General features: G+C 36.5%; 1 protein-coding gene across 1 annotated transcript in view; it reads left to right on the top strand.

The window, feature by feature from the left end:
• The window catches only part of LOC106877714 (dynein axonemal heavy chain 5), a 435,668-nt gene that overhangs the window by 384,927 nt on the left and 26,304 nt on the right, over positions 1–24,437 (top strand). The window contains exon 75 of the mRNA XM_089358248.1: positions 8,978–9,089. Within this exon, the coding sequence (XP_089214374.1) occupies positions 8,978–9,089 (112 nt within the window). The remainder of the gene's footprint in view (positions 1–8,977; positions 9,090–24,437) is intronic.

The following is a 24,437-nucleotide window of genomic DNA, read 5'->3' on the forward strand; positions in this document are numbered from 1 at the left end:
ATATATATATATTTTAATATACCAAATGGAGAAATATGCAAGTGCCTGTTTTTTTTTTTTCCTGACTCATTGATTCTTAGACAACTGTATATACAGAGTGCAAGAGGTATTTGAAGACACTCAACTATCAATGTGTTACACCCTTCAAATCAATTGGGTCTTTAATTTCTTTCAGATTTTCCACCCCACCCCCTCTCATGGCAGATAAAATGTTAACACAAGAAAAGAAAAGACATGTAGTCATTATTGTAATATATGCAGAACACAGCAATTCAGAAATTGCAAACTTTCTAAATGCTGCAAGATTTTTTTCTACACAAAGTTTTGATGGAACTGAAAGCCTCTGGCAGGAATGTTTCAACTGTTTGAAAGAGAAGAAAAAGTATTTTAAACATTTAGCCACTATAAGGACACCGTAATTCATCCGATGAGTTCAAAGTATTATTGATTATGATCCCAGAAAATCAATGAGGACCATTGCCAAAGAGCTTCAGGTGTTTCAGAGGACTGTCAAGTCTGTGGTACACAAAGACATTTGATGCAAGTTATATATACTGAAGTGAAGCTTGTTCATGTCTATAAAGATACATGGAAACTGTTTGATCTATGCCAAGCAGTTCACAAGATTAGAAACCATAGTGAACTTGATATACTTTGGTTCTTCTCTGATGAGGAAAACTTTGACCAAGGCCGGAAGTCTAATAGTAGAACTGACAAATGGTTACATGCAAATTCTTCTGATGTCCCCACACTGATGTACACTATATTTCCAATAAGTGTGATGGTTTTAGGAATGGTGATTAAGAAAGGTCATGTCATGCAGCCTCACATCATTTCACAGAGTCTTAGAATTAATACTGCAGAGATGTTGAGGTGCTAGAGACAGTTGTTATGCCTTGTATGGATGAAGTACTAAGTTGAAGGCCATATGTTTTTCAACAAGACTTAGCACCTTCCCCTAAAACCCATGTAACCCAAGAATGGACGTCAGGCAATCTTTATGATCATGTAACACCAAATTTGTGGCCTCCAAACTCATAAGATTTAAACCCTATGAATTACTGCATTTGAAGCATTGATGAAAGTAAAACTAATTGACATTCTTATCATTCCGTAGCTTCTTCGAATGTGGTGTCCAAAATGAATAAGGACCATTTAGTGCAAGTATGTCAATGACTCCAGGACTATACTGGAGCAGTCGTTGGAGTAAAGAGAAATTCATAGACTAACATTATAAGAAAGCTTATCAAGAACATGTGCACAAATTTTTATTTGCACAAATTTTTATTAAAATACACTTGCTTTTTGCTAGATTAGAGTTATTTTATTAAATTACCAAGTCTATCTTCAACTACTTCTTATACCCTCTGTGTGCGTGTATGTGTGTGACCTTTATACAGCACTTAAGATGTACAACCATATTTAAATTTCATGGATATGCATCCTTCCCATTTCTTCAGGCACAATAAAGAAAATTGTGTACATATGTATAGTGTTCAGTAACAATTTCAGTCATAGAAAAATATAAAAGAATGAAGTGTAAATTGTGGCATATAAGCTGAATTTTTAAGTTTAAAAAATATTTCCAAAACTATGGTTCAATAGATGCATTGACTGCAAACTAGAAACCTTTACCAGAGAATGGTAAACAAGTAGAACAGCTAGTCTAACACTTGCTGTGTGCTTACATAATGTAACTGAACCAGACTGCCAATAATATTTCCTAGTAAAACACATGTTTGGTAAACTTCTTTAATTCATTTATCATTGATTGTAATAAAATTTTAATAAAAATTCAGTATAAATAAATGCACACACTACACGATATGCTATTACAAACAGCTGATACCCAATAAATTATAATCAGAACAGCAGCAATGACAGACAGCAGCCAAATAACTATGATATGAGTGTCATTTATGGTTTTTATGATAGTACAGTATTTTTAGTCTATGTTTTAGTTTCCTGTTACAACACAAAATTATGCATCTTCATTAAGCAAAAACGCCATACACTTTTAAAACTTCTACTTTCATCTAACTTGAGTACCAAACACTACTTTAGATAACCATATAGACATTTTTATAGTTTAAGTTGATCTAACTTTCTAAGTACCACACATTTGATAGCATATCAGGCATACAAGCTTATAAAATCACCTCAGTTTTGGAAGACCCTTTCATGCCAGTAACTCTAACTCTGAACTTGTATCTATAAGATGCTGTTTGATTTTGTAGAACATTTAAATGTCGAGCAATGTGATTGAGTGCTCAACACTGTATTGGTGGAGAAATATTCTTTATTTGTGCATTAAAGCTACCATTGGTTTCATGTTGACATAATATCATAATGTCTTAATTTTTCAAGCCAATTACATGGAGGAATGGTATTTTTGGTGGAGATGAACATCATTCCACCATGTGAGTGGCTTGAACAATTAAGATATTAAGATATTTTCTAAACATAAAACCAACAGTAGTCTAGATACACAAATAAAGTGTGTGTGTGTGTTTGTTTCCACATATGTTCTTTATCCCCCACCATTGATTGACAACTGGTGTTGGTGTGTTTATGTTCTCATAACTTAGTGGTTCAGCAAAAGTGGGTGATAGAATATGTACTAGGCTTTAAAACATAAGTACTGTGGGTCGATTCATTCAACTAAAATTTTTTGAGGCGGTGTATGTGTGTATGTATGATGTATCTATCTATATATATATCTATCTACATGCACATATATATACATACCTGCACATATATGTGCTTGCATATCTGAGTGTGTATCTGTATAATCACATGCACACTCACACATATAAATACACATGTATATATCACATACAATGCACAAACACATCATATACTAAGATGTTATAATTTCTGTGCTTCAAACTTATTATTAAAGGTATGTGGGGAAGAGGGTAAAGGAGCTTACCATTCTTTGTAGGAAATAATTTTTATCTAATTTTCCTTGCTGCTTTTATTGGATATATTTTTAGATTATAAAATTAACTATTATATCTTCGACAATAAAAGATAGCTTTTCTCTTTTCTGTTGTTCCAATGTAATGTGCTTACACTTATTATTTCTGATTACACCTCTCTACTTCCTGTTAATTTGAAGGTGTTATGGGAATCAGAATCAAAAGCAGTTCATCTGATAAGAAAGACACATGTACTTTCTATTGTGAAGAAGGTTGTTTGGTGTACAAGCAATTACTCTTGTAACTTTGGCAGTTGTTTCTATTATTTCCAAATATCATTCTGATTGATTGACTTCTATGTTTAGAGGAGCAATTAAATTTTCTATTTTGTCTTATAATTGCAAAGCAAATACTGCTTCATTTAGCGTTTATGGGACAAATTTTAACAAATCTGCGTGTGAGTGTGTGTGTTAGCAGCCCTCTTCACTAAGTACAACTACAGGGTGCGATGGGTAAATTATCACCATTTCATATTTCTAATTTCGTGCATGCACATTGTCTATTTTTGATTTTGTTGACTATACAGAATAGTAGAGTTAGTTGGGCACCATCTGTGAGAAAAACAGCAGCATGATGCAATTCACTCTGCCAGAAATTTGGAAACGACATGTTGTGCTTCTTGGCATTCGTGCTAGAAGCTCCAGTACAAACAATTCAGAGTGTTTGGCTGTCAATCTGAGGACAGTGCAGAAGATTTGGAATGAGCTGGATGAGTCTAATGATGATTATGAAGGTACGGCAGTTCGGAAAACTCACTCTAATCATTCTGATAAGAAAAGAACTGGTGAGATCCAGACCATGATTGACAACGATCCCTCCAAGTCAATCAGGACTATTGCCAGGAACATGGAAGTGTCTAAGTTTCTTACCAGGCAGGTAGTACGTGAAGACATTCAGTGTTCCTCATGCGAGATGAGAAAGGGACAATTTTTATCCCAAGCCATTACAGACAAGAAGAAAGACTGCACTATGAAGCTTTTGAGCAAACTCAAGCATCTTCTCCAACTGAACATGCTTTTGTTTTTCTCAGACGAGATCTGCCAGGTTGAACACACAGAACAACCATTGGCTTGTTGTATTCCCAGAAAATGTACTGAGAGTGATAAAAATCAAATATCCAATCAACATCATGGTGTTTGGAGGGATCGCTAGTGATGGTGACAGTGTGGCTCCATTCATCTTCCTACATGGCCTCAGACTCAGCTCGGAGGCCTACACCAAGTGCCTGGAGAAGGTAGTGCTGTCCTGGGTCAAGAGGGTGGCTGTTGAAAGACCCTATTCTGGCAACAGGACTCTGCACCATGCCACACAAGCAGGAGAACCCAGTCATGGCTGTCAGACAATTTCTGGCACCATATCACTCTTAACATCTGGTCACCTAACTCCCCAGACTGCTACCGTCTTGATTATTATGCATGAGGTGCAGTTGAGTGAGAGACCTCCAGAATTCCTTATCACACCAAAGATGAACTGAAGGCAAGGATTATGGCAGCATTCACCAACTTAAACAAGAAGAGTTGCAGGAGATTCTGTAGTCGTCGGGAGGCCATGATTGAAGCCAATGGCGATTTTATTGAATAAATTTATTCTTTAGTATTTCAAGATATTTTTATGTAATTTTGGTAAATATATCTGCTAAAATGAGATGTCAGTATTATTTTTGTTTTTGCATAAATTTACATGACAATTTATTGAGTACACCCTGTATTTGCATGGTGGTATCATCAGTGACTAAACCAGTTCCCCCAACAAAGCTAATGAGCTGAGGAGGGTTGATAGAAATGCAGCAGGATGAAAATCATTTCCTGTCAAAAAGACACATGAACCTATTATAGGGTCAACAATTATCCAGCAATCGTGCAAGGACATAGTAACACTCATTAAATGGAATGAGTATGCCACAAAAACACCTTGGAATGATGGATCCCTATTCCTTATTAGCGAGACTAAGACAGTGGTTCTCAACTGGGGTCCATATGACCCCTCAGGGTACATATAAGATTTTCTGGAGTCCACGCAAGCAAAATAGTAAATTGGGTTCACAGAGAGTATATTTTTAAGGGTCCATGAAAAAGTTTTGCTTTATATGTATTTGTTGCAAGAAACAGCTAGATTTCTTGTTCTAATGTTTTGCGAAAAACAAAATAAGAATTTTGAAAGAAGAAGCTATAAAACTAGTTTTTAAACAATTAGAGGCTATGGGGGTCCACAAGAATGGAATAGTAATCAAAGGGGTCAACAGATAAAAAAAAATTGAGAACCACTGGTCTAAGAGAATGACACTCTGATGTAAAACCTGAGATTCAGTCAGTGTCTGTCTATCTCAACCATTACTGAGCCACCAGGCAGAGAGCTGTTCTATCTAAAAAGTGAGTGCAGTTTTGCACATACTTCACTTTCTGTAATCAATTTCTCCCACACAGGGATTTGTTGAAAAGCACACTAAGGTTACTTCAAAGTCCTCTTGTAATAATGTCTAACGCAACATACAGGCTTGACTAGTCAGAGATATGTAATTACAAACCTCTATATTGCCAGCTTAGGGTATTGATCACTTCTTTGTCAAACCATAGTGATAGACAGCTTCAGTGATTAGATTCAATAACACCTCAAGTGATTGAGCATCCCTTTTCCAAGGATAGAACTGCTTACTTGTTAATCAAGAATTACCTAGAAAAGGTAGTCTAAACAAAGCTTGCCTAATTCTGGAACTGCAGCAGGTAGTTGTCCTCGTTTTACAAGCTGTCATAGTAACATTGAAGAAAATTATAACTTCCCAGGAAGTAATCATATTTAGACATGAGTTAACTTCCACTATGCACACATACATAATACATACACACACACACACACACATTTGTTAAAACATGTCACTTCTGTGTTGTCTTCCTTTGATGCTCATTGCCTTAGCATATATGTACATGCATGTGTGTGTGTGTGTGTGTGTAGGTTATCAGTAGTTTATAAATACATAAAAAAAGTACATGCTAAAATATTAGAGCAGTAATATATGCTTTAAGACAGTAGTGCTCAACCTGATGGTCCACGAAAGTAGTACTGGGGATCCATGAACTAAATTCAAAATTTCGTATATACAAATATATATATATCTATCTATATATATGTTGTTGTACTTGGGGATGGTCATATTGCCAGTTTAGCCAATAAAAACACACGCACTGTATATTTGGTGTTAATTTGCTTCAGCTTTATATTACATTAATCTTAATCTTATTTCGGCCAGAGTTCTTTCGTCACACTTCTGTGACCTCATCAGTGGTCCTTTGTTTCCTTCTTTCTTATGTGTGTCTCACCTTGCTAACTATCAGCCATTGATAGTTAGCAAGGTGAGACAAATATGTATGTATATATATATATATATATAATCTTGCAAAACAAATATGTATGTATATATATATATATATATATATATATATATATATATATATATGCACATAAGGATAAGCATATCAAAAGGAGTCCATGGGAAAACTCATATAAATAAAAGGGTTCGGAACCACTGCTGAGAACCACTGTTGGAAACCATTGTGTAATGGTTGGGTACTAATGCTTTAGGAAGTTGAAAGTTATGGCCAGTGATAGTGACCATAGCAATCAACTTTCTAAAAATATACCAACACACACACACACGCATATTTATATATAATAAAATAAATTCCATACAAGATAGATTCTAGATTTGTTGAAATTATCTTTTTTCCTGAACATCTTACTTCCCTTGGCATGGGCACATTAAAGTTCCAGCATCTAGCAACTGACTTGGTATTCACTCACAAAATTATCCACCATCTTTCCAACAACAATCTTGGGCACTCTTTTGAATTCCATACATCTAACATTCCTGGACATACTTACAAATTCAAAAAACAACACAGCACCCATGACTTTCAGAAACATTTTTTCATGCCCAGAATTGCTGAAGCAGGGAATTATCAATTTGCATCTGTTGATAGCTATCAGAACACTACATCCTTCAAAACATCCATGCTTCCTGAAATTCGCCAACAGTACACTTGATTTTATTTCACCCCTATCTTTTGTTTCTTAATGACTCATTCTTTGTTCACTTCCTGTGCATTATTCTATGTACTGCTCATGCAGTTTTGGTTACATTTTCTGATAAGTTATTGGGCACCTGAGCAGTATATGCAATAGGTTCATTATTATATATTCTTTTCTACTCTTGGCACAAGGCCTAAAATTTCTGGGGAGGGAACCAGTTGATTAGATCGACCCTAGTACACAACTGGTACTTAATTTTTCGACCCTGAAAGGATGAAAGGCAAAGTCGACCTCGGTGGAATTTGAACTCAGAACGTAAAGACAGATGAAATACCGCTAAGCATTTTTCCCAGCATGCTAACGTTTCTGCCAGCTTGCATTAGGTTCATTATTATATATTATTAACTTTAAGGCAGCAAGCTGGCAGAATCGTTAGCTCATTGGGCAAAATGCTTAATGGTATTTTGTCCATCTTTATGTTCAGAGTTCAAACTCTGCCAAGGTTGACTGCATTTTATCCCTTCGGAGTCAATAAAATCAATACCAGTCAAACACTGGGGTTGATGTAATCAGTTTATCCCCTCCCCAGAAATTGCTGGCTTTGTGCTAAAATATGAAGCCATTATTGTTATTAAGTTTTCTTCCAGAAATAGTAGAACAATTGTTTCATGGCCACTAGAACCAAGTCCAAATAAGGAGAGATAATCTCAAGAATCAAGAATTCTCCACAATTGACATGCCATTAAGAAAATACATTTTGTTAAGAGATAAGAGAATGGCTGTCGGCATGTGTTTCTAGCACAATAATTGTCATTAGCACAGCAGTTATCCTATCTTATCTCCAGCAAATGGAACACTGAGACATATACAAAAAAAAATAATAGAATAGAGAGCTTGTTTATGACTTGGTTAATTTACAAAAATGAAAGGGAAGTGAGAATGACTCTGAGTGACCGGTGGCTTATGTCTGAACAATGAAGATGAATAAGGGTATATTAAATACAATATAAAATAGATTCTGGATTTTATTGAAATTATCTCCTGTTCCTGGGATGGTAGTACAATCACCTGATGCTTCTGGGATGAATGCTATATATATGTATATCTGTGTGTTTGTGTTTGTGAGTGTGTAGCCTCATGATTAGGGTGTTGCACTTGCAATTGCTAAATCATGGGTTCGATTCCAGGATCAGGTGACGCATTATGTTCTTGAACAAAACTCTCGGTTTCACATTGCACCAGTCCACTCAGCTGTAATTGGGTAACCCTGTGATGGAATAATCTTCTAATCAGGGGAATATTGGTCTACTCTCTGAGCCAGCAGGCTCATCATTTAGAAGCTAAAACAATGCAAAGTACATTATGACTAGTGATGTATAGCAACATCCAGTTGTCAGATCATTTATATGATACATATACATATAGGGGTAAGCAAAACTGTGTGATAAGAAGCTTGGTTCTCAACCACATGGTTCTAGGTTCAGACCCACTGTGTGGCACCTTGGGCAATTTTTTTCTAGTGTAGCCTCGGACTGACCAAAGCCTTGTGAATGAATTCAGTAGATGGAAACTGAAAGAAGCCCGTCGTATATATATAAATATATATGTGTGTGTGTATATGAATATGTGTGTATATATATATATATATATATATATATATATATATGTATGTATGTATGTATGTGTCTGTGTTCATACACACATCACCACTGACAACTGGTTTTGGTGTGTTTACATCCCTGTAATTTAGCAGTTCAGTAAAAGAAACTGACAGAACAAGTGCTAAGATTACAAAGAATAAGTCCTGGGGCTGATTTCTTCAACTAGAACCTTTTAAGGTGGTGCTCCAGCATGGCCACTGTCAAATGATTGGAACAAGTAAAAGAATAGCAGAATAAAAGCATATCAATGAAACTAGTTGGCTTGGCTTTGAAAGCTCTAATTCTTTTTTTTCATATTTTCATTTTCCTCAGGTTATAAAATCCCCAAATGCAAGACAGTTGATGACTACCGAATTTCTATTGAAGCCCTACCACTGCAAGACACTCCTGAGTGCTTTGGCTTGCATGCTAATGCTGATATCACGTGAGAACATTTGTTATTTTATTGTGCAACTGGGTTCTTATGATGTTTGTGTTTGTAATTCATTCATTAGCTTCTTGATTTGATCATTCTCATGGATGTGTCACCTTACTGCTTTCATTTTATGCAGCATCCTTATTTTCTGGTCATTTTCCTTTTTGTCTTCATTTTCAGGGTTTTTGTTTGTTTGTTTTTTTTATTGGGTAATTTTTAGCCCATAATGCTCAACCAGTAAGTGTTTGGCTTCCTGGCTAGGGTATTTGGCTCACAATTGTATGGTTGTAGAAGTAAGAATCATTAGCATTCAAACAAAATGCTTTGTGGCATTTTGTCTGTCTTTATGTTTTAGGTTCAAATTCCACCAAGGTCAACTTTGTCTTTCATCCTTTTGGGGTTGATGAAATAAATACCAGTTGAGCACTGGGGTTGAAGTAACTGAGTTAGCCCCCACCCTCAAACTTGCTGGCTTTGTGCCAAAGTTTGGAACCAATATGATCGACTTAAAGGTGCTGACTTGAACCAAAAGAGTAAATGACAAAAAATACTATAGGTAGACAGTGTGGGATGATCAGCTAATATACATTTTATGTCAGCTTTAATTAGACATAAACAGTTTGCAGCTGGCAACAAAATAATTACAACTTGAAAGTATTAACTGGATTTGCTCAGTTTCAAAACACTGATTGGATATGTGCATATGATTACATAGACATGTCATCATCATCATTGTCATCACCATCATCATCATCACCATCATCGTCATTGTCACCATCATCATCATCATCATCATCATCGTCATCATCACCCTCACTGTCACCATCATTGTCATCATTATCATTTAACGTCCATTTTCCATGCTGGTATGGGTTGGGTGGTTTGACAGAAGCTGGCAAGCCAGAAAGCTGCACCAAGCTCCTATTGCTTTTTTTTTTTTTTTTTTTTTGACATGGGTTGTTTCAACAGCTGGATGCCCTTCCTAATACCAACCACTTTACAGAGTGTACTGGGTGTCTTTACCTGTGGCACCAGCATCAGTGCTTTATACATGGTACCAGCATAGGTGCTTTTTACACAGCACTAGTATGGGTACTTTTTATGTGGCACCAGCTTTTTACATGATGCAGCCTGCAAATATTGACATCTTTTGGCTGAGCATAAGTATATTAATAGTACATGTGTTATTTAATCTGAAATAATGAATAATGAACTCAGTTTGGACAAAATTTAAAGACAGTGCAATGAAATACTGAATCAGTCATTGTAACCTATTGTACTGAAAAGTGTTTTAGTGTCTCAGCTAGTTTGCTATTATCTAAATAAACACTCTAGTCTATAGACTAAATACACCAGTCATTCAAAAGCAGATTAAACAGACACAACTTGTAGATCTCAACAGATATAATCAAAATATTAGATTAATTTATTCATCAAATTTTTCAGTGAACATATTTCGTTGTGGTTGGAGGAGTGGCCATGTGTGTGTGTGTGTGTGTGTGTGTGTGTGTGTGTGTGTATAGGTGTGTGTGTTTGTGCACGTGTTTGTATGTGTGTGCATATAACCGTTAAGCTCTCTTTTCACCAAGCATCAAGCCAATATATTTCTTGTGCACGTTCTCACGTTCGTTGTTTTTCCTTTTTTTCTGCGTTTTTTTTTATCCAGTCCCACCCATGCCAACATGGAAGGTGGACATTAAATGATGACGACGATGTGGATGATAATGATTCATTTATATGAATTTTATTCTTTTATTTTTTTTACACTTTTCAGCCATGTGGCTGCAGTCATGCTGGAGCACCATTTGTTTATTTGAATTGACTATTTGTGTGTGTGTGTGTGTAGGCACAAGCATGGCTGTGTGGTTAGGAAGCTTTCTTCCAAGCCACATGGTTTCCAGTTCAGTCCCACTGCATGACACCTTGGCCAAGTGTCTTCTATTATAGCCTCAGGCTGACGGAAGCCTTGTGATTGAATCTTGTAGGTGGAAGTTACCATCGTATGTGTACATGTGTGTGTAAGCGCTTGAGAGAATGTATATATATGTACTTATATACATATATATTTATGTATAAATATATCTGTATATATTTGTAGATATATGTATATGTACATATATGTATGTATATACTAGCTGACGTACCCGGTAATTCCCGGGAAAATGGGGCTTATCCTTTGGTTCTGTTCTCATAATTGTTTTGCTAATCCAATAACAACAATACAAAGTCTGTAGCCCTTAAAACGGTTTTTGTGCATTTACAGAGAATACCGAACTGTCTTACACAGGATCTTGTTTTTAGGAAATCCCAATAAGTTATGAAACCCTTAATTGTGAAGTCAGTTATGTAATAACATGAAATTAATTACCCGATAGTAAGAATTCAAATGAAGTAGCCCTGAAAACGGCTTTAATGTGTTCCCAGAGTATATAAAACATAGGAGGAAATACTAATAAGGTATGTATACTAAAATCTTGAAGCTTGTTACATAATAATAGGGTAATCAGATATGAGATAATAACAATTCAAAGTAAATAACTCTGAAAAGGGTTTTTGTGCATTCCCAGAGAATATTACCCTCAGGGGCGCTAGTGTTGGTATATTCGTGAATAAGTCACTAACCAAAATAAGTGGATCTATTGTTTAGGAAAATACTATTTACTTGTTTAAGGGTTGTACTGGATAAATTGAGAAAATAACTCTAACAGTTCAAATACTAAGAAATAGGCATACTAAATTTCATTTTTACCAAATAATATAAGAAAATGAATGGGTTATTTCCCTTGGCTATATATAAGGATCCCTTCCAGGGCTGAATGGGCTATTTCCCTTGGTTTTAAAATAAAATATATTAGATATATATAAGTATCTCTTCCAGGAGCCCTATTATCGATTTTTTCAACAATCTGAGTATGCCATAAGGTTTCTAGACACGAGTTCTACTTACATATCAAGTTTCATCAAAATCGATAAAACGATGTAGGAGTAGTTAGCTAACAACTCCACAAACACACCCACAGACAGAATTTCCCATATATGTAGTAGATAAGAGATATGTATATTTATATATATATATATATATATATATATATATATATATATATATATATATATATTTAGCAATTTGGCTATTTATTTCAGAATGATAATGAAGCACACTTCTTTAAGAAATCTATAAACTTTAAAAATTATTGAAAATAGCTGAACCATCAGCAACATCATTAAACTAGGTTGTTATTGATTTCTTTTCAATCCCAAGTTGTCATATTCTTGTAACTTTTTATAGCTTACTCGAAGTAGAAACGGATAGTAGTGCCTACGAACTTCAGCAAGACCTTTAACACTGGTGGAGTAAAATCAGAGGCAGAAACCACCACCCATGGCCTGCTGTTGACTTCTACATAATTTCCTGAGCACTGTATATGGTGCTTATGACTGAAAGGTGCAGGTAGGATTGGGAGACGCAATCATCTTCCCAAGCCATATTATAATAAAGAAACAGTTCCTTAACGCTATGGAACGGGCTGATTTGATAAAATTTTAAAATCCCTTGTTGAGTCAACAGTGACAAACTAATAGGAAGTGAGAAAATAAGAGGAAGAACTCAAAATATAGGGAATTTAACAAGTCATGTGAAACATGAAGATGGCAGAATACAGTGCTAGGAGAAGCAACAGAATGTAGGTGTGTAGCTAGAAATACTATGCTGGCCTGTTGTGTGCCAATGAGGAATCTATGCCAGTATTAGACTTACTTCTGTGGTCCATTATGATCTCCTTTGTGAGGGTCAGTATTTTGGGATCAGCATTTATTATTTCATCTCAGTCTTCCTCTTCCATAGAGTCCTTCCACTAAATAACATGGTGTACGTGTGCTTTTTTTATTCAGCTGTTGTTCATCACATGCATCACATATCCATAATCTTGCACAAAACAGATGATTTTTCTTATACCAAATTGTTTTTCTCTTAATTGATTTATGCTTCATTGTTGATGCACACCAACATTACACATCCAACAGAGTATGCTTGCCTCAATAATGCCTACTTATCTCTCTTATCACTGACCCAAACCCACACATATATGAGAAATTCCTCTCAGTTTTTCTGTATGTATGTGTGTTTGTGTGCATGCACATACATATCATTCTCTATTACTTTGTATATGTCTCTCTCCCTGTAGCTTCATAAACTGAAAATTCAATTGGTACTGTTATCCTTGATGGCTCCTAAGCATCGTATATTATTCCCATTTTCTCAAGGAAGCCATTCAGCTAAATGAACATTATTCTGTTACTTTATTACTAAAAGTCTCTCTTGACTCTATGTTGGCACAAAGTAAATGAATAAATTGAAATAGTCAGGATATGTCACATCATCATCATCATCATCATCATCATTTAACATCCATTTTCCATACTGGCATAGGTTGGACAGTTTGACTAGAGCTAGCAAGATTCCAGTCTGATTTGACTTGGTTTCTAAGGCTGGATGCACTTCCTAATGCCAACTACTTTACAGAATGTACTAGGTGCTTTTAATGTGGATTGGCACAGGTGCTTTTATGTAGACCAGTACTAGTGCTTTTTATGTGGACCAGCATGGGTACTTTTCATGTGAACTAGAACAGGAGCTTTTTACATGGGCCAGCATAGGTGCTTTTTAGGTGGACTGTCATTGGTGCTTTTTACATGGACCAATACAGAATAATTAATTTTAGGTTAATCATAACCAACATGGCCACAGCTGTGAACTCTACTTTATTATCAAGACTGACTGATGGACAAAAGAATCATTTCCATAAGTCTTCATAGCAGATCATCTCAATAACAACAGCAACCTAGTTATGAATGGTGACTGTAATAAGTGTGCTATGAAACAACATAGTAATGATTCTGAAGTAGCTATGGTTATGATAAATGGAATGAAAAGCTATCAAGGCTCTTTGAAACTGTATGTTGCACATTACCCAACCATTTGCAATTTTAACTTCAGTAAATTAGCCAGCCATCTGATCACTTAACACTCAAGTGAGCACCACACAAACCAGATAGATTTCATATTCACCAGGAAACAGGATGGATAGATGGTTGTGAATTAAAGTATTTCTTTAGAAAAAAGTGTGTACAACTGAACATAGACAAATGATTAGTGACATCAGAATAAGAGGTACACTAATCCAATAGCACAAATCAATCTGGGGAATCTTTAAAATTTCTTGGACATATGAAGGTCTAAAGCAATGGTGCTCAACAGGGATCCATTTAAGATTTTTCTGTTAAAATTTATCTGCAATAAATTGGTTATACTTCTACAATTCCCAAAATATTTTAAATATTTTTTTATATATATATCCTAATAATATTTGATCATAAAAATATATGATTTCTTTTAAACATTGAATGGCGTTGAGGGTTCATCTGAGTGAAATAGGAACCAAAGAAGTCTACAAGTAAAAAATTATTGAGAAACACTGGTCTAAAGAAGTGCTAGGTCATCATATATCAAGGAGAAATAGATAGAAACTTATTACATACCTTGGCAAAGAGAGAATAAACAGAAAGTAAGAAAAGGCATTAGCTGTTCTGGTTTGCAAAGAAATATGTCAGCATGATTCAGAATGTTGTTTGTTTGAAGTATATATGAAATGATGGTGCTGCACTCACTGTCAATGATGCCAAGAATAAAGAGGCAAAGAAATGTTGTTGTAAAAGGTTACTGAACAAGAAGAATGCATAGGAAAAAGAAACAGACAGACAGACAGACAATCTCAGATAGATTCAAGTGAATGACTAATCACTGAAAGTGACTGGAATGCCATCCTGGCTGGTTGGGCAGATTCATGTCAAAGATTAACAACCTTCTAGTGACTGGCATTAGGAAGGGCATCCAGCCATAGAAACCAAGCCAAATCAGACAGGAACTTGGTGCAGCTCTCCAGCCTGCCAGCTCTGGTCAAACCGTCCAACCCATGCCAGCAAGGAAATGGACATTAAATGATGATGATGATGTGACATATCTTCTTGACTATTTCAATTCTTTATCCATTTACTTTGTGCCAACATAGAGCCAAGGGAGACTTTTAGTAATCCAGGTAATTTCACCCATAGATGAAGGAATACCACAATGAACATCGCATATCAATGTCCACGCTCAGCTGTATTACAGAGAACCTTACAGCAGAGATTCCTCCCCATGCCTTCCAGGAGACCACTATTTATTTCCTCCTTCACCACTGTTTCTGCCATATGCAGTTAACAATATCCGGCAAGCAAGATTACTCCCTATCTATAAAAGCCCCATAGAGCATCTCAGAATATCACAGTGACAGCTACATGTTTGAAAAATAGCCATTAAGGATACAAAAGCAGGGGAAGTAACTAGGGCATTAAGGACAGTCATTAGAATGATGAACATATCTGGCAAAATATGTTAGTTCCATGCATAGTTAATCAGGGAAGAGAGGAAGGGATCATTTCCAGGGAGTACTTTAGTATTAATATAGTCAACTGGACAATATTACAATGACTGGCTCCCATGCCAGTGGCATGTAAAAAGCACCATCTGAATGTGATTGAAGCCTGGTCTGCATGACTTGCTCTCATGCCGGTGGCACATAAAAAGCACCATCCAAACGTGATCAGTGCCAGTGGCCCCTGACTAGCTCCCATGCCAGGGTTATGTAAAAAGCTCTATCTGAACGTGATCGATGTCAGGGTCGCCTTACTGGCTCCAATACCGGTGGCACATAAAAAGCACCATCTAAACATGGCTGATGCTAGTGCATCCTGACTGGCTTCCATGCCGGTGGCATGTAAAAATGCATTATCCAAACATGATCGATGCTAGGGCCACCTGACTGGCTCCTGTGTCAGTGGCACATGAAAAGCACCCACTACAGTCTTGGAGTGGTTGGCATTAGGAAGGACATCCAGCTGTAGAAAGATTACCAGATCAGATTGGAGCCTGGTGCAGCTGCTGGCTCTCTAGACCTCAGTCAAACTGTCCAACGCACGCCAGCATGGAAAACGGACGTTAAATGATGATGATGATGATGAAAGAAGATGCTCTTGGAAGAGGTAATTGTATGGGCATCAAAATAATGGAGCAAGTGATGAAAACCACAGGAAGAGCCAAAATAGAAGAAAATTTGTTTAGATATGAGACAGTCTGAATTTGTGTCAGGATGGGTTTCCAAGTGAGACAACTACAAGTGCTCTTAGAAAAGAACAAACCACTATATCTAGATTCATTGGGCCTAGAGAAGGTCTTTGACAGGGTACTGTACTCTGCAGTCTAATGGTCACAAAGAAAACTAGGGGATAAAATGGTTGTGAGAACTGTGCAATCATGCATGGAAATGCAGTTAGCAAAATGACTTCAGCTAAGACTTTATGTAGGTATGTGTCCTTCAGAGCTTGATTCTCAAATTTTTTTATCTTTATCATAGTTCTCCATGTCATAGCAGCTGTCTTATGTATGTAGTTAACATAATTCTCATACTAGGAACTGTAACATAACTGGAAAGGATATTTTAAACGTAGAAGCAAAACTTAGAATTGACAAGCTTTAAAGTAAACCTAGCAAAGATTAAAGATTTAATCAACAGGAAAGAATACTGGATTCTTCTGCCACCTAGAAAGTAGCCATACTTGATACACACAAAAGAGGTGCTGATGGGAATACCATATGGTGTACCCAATGTAAACAATAGCTACACAAGAGCTGCAGTAGGATCACAAGGAGGCTGACTGAGATGAAGGTCTTTATATGTAGCAAAAGTGCAGAGATGAGCAATGACAACACACATAAAATAAGTGTTTTTCAAGCACCCAGAGGATTCTTTAGAAGTAATTGATTGCATCTGATGCCTAGGTAGCCAAGTTAACAGCAGAAGAGTATTCTGAAAGCATAGTAACCAGAATAAGAAGAAAATAGAAAAATTCAGGAAGTTATCAACTGGCAACAAAGGGACTCTCTTTGCAAAGGGAAGATAGATTGTGTGGTGCTTGTTTAAAGACCCCACCCCACCCCTTGGTCATGAATGACCATGAGATTGCACTTAGAAAATTGCTCTCCAAGGCACAAGTCTGGGCAAAGTTGTTTATGAAAGCTAAGCAGTCATAGCTTAGGCGGCGAGCTGGCAGAAACGTTGGCACGCCGGGCAAAATGCATAGCGGTATTTTGTCTGCCGTTATGTTCTGAGTTCAAATTCCGCCAAGGTTGACTTTGCCTTTCATACTTTCGGGGTCGATAAATTAAGTACCAGTTACGCACTGGGGTTGATGTAATCGACTTAATTCTTTTGTCTGTCCTTGTTTGTCCCCTCTATGTTTAGCCCCTTGTGGGCAATAAAGAAATAGGAAGCTAAGCAGTCATGCATGCACACCAGCTTCCCCTCTCCACGCCATTGATGTTATCCAAAGGAAAGAGAAAGGCTGGTACAGCTTGGCACCAGTGATGTTGCAACTTATTTCTACAGCTGAGTGAACTGGAGCAATGTAAAATAAAGCGTCTTGCTCAAGAACACAACACACAGCCTGGTCCAGGAATCAAATTCACTACCTCATGATTGTGAGCCTGATGTTCTAACCGCTGAGCCATACACCTTCACACAGGCACACGGCTCAGTGCTTGTATATAAGGTGCAATACTGAATTGTGGCAAAATATAAAATTCTAGACAGAGCCATTTCACTTGTAAAATAAGCCCCAGGGCAAATTAATGCATTGGGCCCTATAATATTTGTTTGTTAACAGCAATACACAGCATACACAGATCAGAACTGGACCCCTCAACCCATGAGGCCCCTTAGACTACAGCCCAGTATTCTCACATCTTAAGACTGCCTTGATTCTAGGATGTGCAAACGATGACTAGCAATGTGATGAGCATGCTCCACTGGATGTGTAACATGAATGTATATGAATGAATGACAGAGCACAAATGAGGAGAAAGCAAAACTAGGTATACAACACATTAGATGTGGCATGCAAGACAGGAGATTGTATTGGTACAGACATGTGATGCATGTAAGAGGAATAGCAGCTGAGTGAGGAAGAAATGCCAATCGTTAGAGTGGAAGAAATTTGCAGAAGAGAGATAAATTAAGGTAAGCATAAGAAGTAATGGAGAAGGCTGAACCTCATGAAGGAGATTATGAAGGATCCCAATAAATGGTTAGATGGTTATCACAATAATTGGCCAAAAGGATCACAATAAAGGGTTAGAGAAGACTTCTCCAAAGCATGCAAGTATAGAAAAATAGAAGTAAAATTACTGCTGATGATAATATGTGCATGTGTATATTCATTAACACCCACCCACCCACACACATATATATGTGTGTGTGTGTGTGTGTGCATGCGTATATATATATATATATATATATATATATATATGTTTGTATATATATTTCACTTAGGCATTGTGAGACTAATAATCTGGTATAGAACTCAATATACATATATATGGTCTGATCAATAAGTATCCAGACTGTTGCTATAGTAACAAAGCTAAGGCACACCGAATAAAAACTGTTTGGTACAGATTGACTTTGAACTCTGTTGTGCATGTGCACTAAATTTTAACATTCTATCTCACTTCCACTGTTTACAGCAGTACTTGGAAGGAACATGTGTAGCATGTGATCATCACATTGACCATGACAGAGAAAGTTGAGCAGAGAATCTGCATCAAATTTTGCCATAATCCTGGCGATACCTGATCAGAGGCTTATGCAAAGTTGCAGAAAATGTATGGAGAGAAGTGTGTGAGTCACACTCAAGTGTACGAGTGGTTCAGATGTTCTCAAGATTGTTGAAAAAATGTCAATAATGACGAACATTCTGGAAGACTCACAACCAGCAGGAAAACATCACAGATGTGCATGTAGCTATGTGGGGAAATCGTTGAATCACTATTCGTGAGTTACCAAAGAATGTGCAGATTAGTTTATGGTTCAGTTCAGTCCATTATCACTGAAGATTTGGCTATGAGACGTGTGTCTGCCAAGTTTGTGCCAAAACTTCTTTCAGCAGATCAAAAAGAAACTCGGGTTTCAGTTGCCCAAGATTTCTTTGACTGTGTCGAGAATGATGAAAACTTTTTGAAAACAGTCGTAATGGGTGATTAATCGTGGGACTATGACTCTGAAATAAAGGCTCAGTCTATGCAGTGGAAGACCCCCAAACTCTCTGAGAGCAAAGAAAGTATGAATGAGTCGAAGCAATTTGAAGACACTGTTGACTGTTTTTGTCAGCTACAAGGGGATTGTTCATCATGAGTATGCTCCACCTGGTCAGACTGTAAACAAGGAATACTACTGCAACGTTTTGCAGGATGCTATTTGTTGGAAAAGGCCACAATTGCATGCATCTGGTGGGTGGCAATTGCACCATCACAATGCACCTCCCCATTCAGCAGCAGTTTTTGGCTAGGCACAGCATTCCTCAGGTCTGACAGCAACCATATTCCCCAGCTCTTGCCCCTTGTAACTTTTTTCTCTTTCCAAAACTCAAATCCTGTTTGAAAGGAAAAAGATTTCAGGACATTGAGGAAATCAAAGTGAATGCAACGAGGCAGCTGCTGATTATCCCAGAAAACGATTTCCAGGAATGCTTCCATCAATGGAAACAGCTTTGGATTAAGTGTGTGGCTTCCAAAGGGGATTACTTTGAAGGAGATTAAATGCCAGATTGCTACATGTTGTAGCTTTGTTTTTATAGCACCAGTCCAAATACTTATTGGTCAGACTTCATACTTCTGAAAGAAATATTAGTTGAATACAGAGCAGTAATAACAAAATGAGATGACAAAGGAATAAACAATTGTCTTATGAACTTCATTAGCTTACAGCTGTTTCTGCTATAAAATGCAGTGAAGTCATAGTTGAGTGCCTGGAGTCCACTGCATCTAATAGTAGAAACCGTTGTAAGCTAATGACGTTCATAATATAATTACTTATTCCTTTTGTCATCTCATTTTCTTATATACAGGATATATATATATATATATATATATATATATATATATATATATATATATATATATATATATATATATGTGTGTGTGTGTGTGTATGTATGTATGCATGTATACAATGTGTGTGTGTGTGTGTGTGTGTATGTATGTATGCATGTATACAATGTGTGTGTGTATGTGCATGTTGTGTGTATAGGAGGAAAGAGATCTAAAATTATGTATTTGTTGGGAAGATATTATTAAGACTAACCAACCAACTAACTGATCGTACATGGCATTTCCAATAATAGCTGCTGTATGCGAGACTCAACGGCAATGATGGTGGTGGTGGCTACAGTGGAATGACAATTTTACCAAACAATGAATATACATGACTGACCATACAGAAATTGAATAGAAGAATCTAAATTCTTCCAATCAAGTCTTTCATAGACTGACTTGTCTTTTTAGTTTTTCATCAATTCATTTTGCAACTTACTCCGTCTCTGTCTGTTCTTTAAAATATTTTCTTATGTATTTCCTTTACTACTATACATTCAGAATGAGTAACATGAAATATCAAATTTATTGTGCTCAATTAAACAGTGTCTTCACGTTTTAGTCTTTAGCAATGGTATTGGATTGAATTATTCACTTGTAAACATCTTGATATCTTGCTATTTTCAATCTCCTGACAGTAATTTGGCATTAACGTTCATATTTCATTGTTACGACAACTTAGATATCTGGTGTGCTGTATTCTATGTGAGTTATTTTACAGCTATTATCCAAAGTGTTGTATTCTATTTGGATTTGATATCCACTATGCTAAATTCTGTCTGGAAAATTTACGTTAGTTATCCAAAATTGTTTATAAACACATGCGTGTCCATGTGTGTGTGTGAATATATATATATATATGTATATATACATATATATAGGTATAGATATAAATATAGATATATAGACAGATAGATATAGATTTGTTTTCTGAGAGTTATTATGCTATTCTCTTCATGTTCAATAGCTAATCCAATATGCGATGTACTCTGCTGGTATTTGCATTTTGCAATTCAATATGCCATACTTAAGGAACAATATAAAATGAGTATCAGTGAGATATTGTATAAATGCAAGCTTTATCATGTTTATCCACAAAACTTTTCTTTTGAGGTGGGGACAAAGGATTAGAGTGTACCCAGAGACTTTACAAACCCTCTGAGACTGAGATTTATGTAGTTAATGTCTTCTTTCAACATGAGTTGACAGTTGCAGAAGAAACAAAAAACATGGACAAGGAATTCCAGAGAGCTGTGATTCTGAGTGAAGATAGTATGAAACTAACCAACTTTGAGTAGTAGAGGCCACTGTAGAAGTGGCTGAGCAGAGAGAATGAGGAGACATCATGTTTGTGGGCCAGAGGTTGAAATGTGTGTGTGTGTGAAAGACTCTATGTCAAACAGTATGTTCTTCACAAAATATAAATGTCACAACTTGTTAAAAATCTCAAGCTTTATACTTTGCTAAAAAGCATTTATCATAAGAGCAGTGATAATGAAGGATTTTACCATAAAAGACTCTGTGTTTTGCAAGAACTATATTTCAATGCATAATTGGATTCAAAATCAGATCAGAGGTCAACATGTCATTTCTCTTTTTCTCATTAGTCTTCAAAATAATTATCAATAAGTTAATGAAGTGCAATCAGCAGACTTTTTATGCTCTTCAAAATAATTGCATAATGTGCTATGCTGTTAAACGAATTAATTAATTCTGTATATAAAAAAAAAAGACTTATTTATTGCTGTTCTAAAGTAAATTTTGGGTGGGGACCCTGACTTAATGAAAGAGAGAAAGAGAGAGAGAAACAGACAGACAGATAGACAGACAGTGACAGACAGAGTGTATGTGTTTTTGTCAGTGAAAAGAGGAGTGTGAGTTCAACTTTTTCATGTATTGTTAGATTTAATAAAATCAAGGTTTCTATGTTCTTCTGACAATATAAACGTATCCATTAATTTCCATCCACTTATAGAGAATCAATGATGCAGAACAATAACTAGGGAATAAAACATACTACAAAAACACACAAAAAAAAATAATTAAAACTATCTGATTCTGTATATTATTGACAATCAGACAAAAGTAAATATAACATTAGGTATACTGAAGCTGGTGTGAATAGAAATAGGTCAAATGGCTGTCCATTGTTTACCAAACATTAATGGGCAGCTGTCTGGTTTATATTCATATATTTGGTATTTTGGCCTAATATACACAAAGGATTTCGGATGTGGAGTCTCATAGAGGCGATGACAAGTGACCAAGACTTTTGGCAGTTTGTCGTGTTTGAGAAGACACATCAAGCTAACTGAAATTGTAACCATGGCCAGTGCCAGTGACATATGCAAAGCACTCACATTGGTAACATGTGAGTGGCACCTGTGGCCAGTGACATGCAAAAGGCACCCATGCCAGCGACACATGAAGAGCACTCGTGCCAGTGACATGCAAGAGTCAATCATGAAAGCACTTGTGCCAGTGATACATAAAAGGCACCTGTGCCGATGACATGTAAGAGACACACTGTACACTCTGTGGAGTGGTTGGCATAGCAACCAGCCATAGGAACCAAGTCAAAACAGACTAGAGCCTGGTACTGCCCTCTGGCTTACTAGCTACAGTCAAACCATCTTACCCATGCCGGGATAGAAAACAGGTGTTAAACAGTGATGATGATGATGATGATGATGATGATGGTCATGGTGATGATAATGATGAAGATGATGATGATGACTGACTGACTTAAAGAAATTGTCATCTTCTTTCTCCTCCTCATCATTGTTGTTTACCTCTCTTTCCATACTTTCATGGGTGTAAAGGTTCTTCATCTGCAGAGAGTTTCCTCACTTGATGCAGTTCCTTGTCATCTTCAACATTATGAGATCTGCCTTCATTACATTTGAAATAATTACAGCCAGCTTTAACCATCACCTATGGATTAGTAGCTATGGACTGCATCAATCTCAGTCTTTTGAGAAGACTCAAGGTGGTGAGCTAGCAGAATCATTTGCACACCAAACAAAATACTCAGCAGCATTTCGTCCGTCCTTACGTTCTGAGTTCAATTTCCACCAAGGTCAACTTTATCTTTCGTCCTTTCAAGGTCAATAGAATAAGTACTAGTTGAACATTGAGATCGATGCAATCGATTTACCCCCAGCCCCCAAAATTGCTGGCCATCTGCCATAATTTGAAATCAGAATTTTGAGAAGATTTACATGGGTTAGGGCCACTAATCTTTCTTTCTTGATTGACAATATAATGAAGAAGGAAGGTGGTGGGCAACTAAAATCTGGTTGTATGAGAATCCTTCCAGCAAATATGATTTTTACAATCATCAGGTGAGATATTTACTATTATCAGCCATGAATATCAGTCAACTTTTGGAGAAACCATATACAACATATCTCTCTCTTTCTCTCTCTCTCTTTTATATATACAACATCCTCTTCAATTTCCATAATGGTAAGTCCAAAAGATAAGAGATTTATTCTAATACACTTTCACTAATGATTCCTGTCTACAAGAAATTGAGTTACTTCATTAAAACTTATATTACGCCTGACTAGATCATCATCAGTTTATGAAATGTATGTCTTTTGCAAAGTTCCTGCAGCTTAAGCCTCTGTAACTTGACTTTTGTAATTTAAAAGAGTGACCAGCGCTATATTAGTTCTTTTGAAAACATCCATTTTTGAATGTAAATTGCTACCAGCTAGGAAACTCTTCACTCTTGCAATTAGTTGTTCATTATTTATTCTATTTGGAAAATAGACTCCGTGTACTGGCAGAAATCAGCGTAAGCACAGGCATGACTGTATAGTAAGAAGCTTGTTTCCCAACCACATGGTTTCAGGTTCAGTCCCACTGTGTGGCACCTTGGGCAAGTGTCTTCTACTAGAGCCTGAAGCCGACTAAAGCCTTCCAAGTGGATTTGGTTGATGGAAACTGAAAGAAGCCAGTCATGTGTGTGTGTGTGTGTGTGCGTGTGTGTGTGTGTGTGTGTGTGTCTCCCACCATCATTTGACAACCAGTGTTAGTTTGTTTATGACCCCATCAATGAGTGGTTCAGTGAAGAGAGATTGATAAAATAAGTACCAAGCATTAAAAAATTATAAATACTGAGGTTGATTCATTCAACTAAAATTTCTTCAAGGCGTAGCCACAGTTTAATGACTGAAACCAATGAGAGATAAGAGATAGGTGATGCAACAATTAGTTCCTCAATGATGGTTGAGTTAGCAATAATTAATTTATAGATGATGGTCTCTACTAGCAACAGTTAGTCCATACCTGTTTTAACAATTATTAGTGATGATTTGTATTAGCAACAA

The sequence above is a fragment of the Octopus bimaculoides genome, chromosome 10, assembly GCF_046866305.1.
Source record: "Octopus bimaculoides isolate indiv1 chromosome 10, ASM4686630v1, whole genome shotgun sequence".
NCBI lineage: Eukaryota > Metazoa > Mollusca > Cephalopoda > Octopoda > Octopodidae > Octopus > Octopus bimaculoides.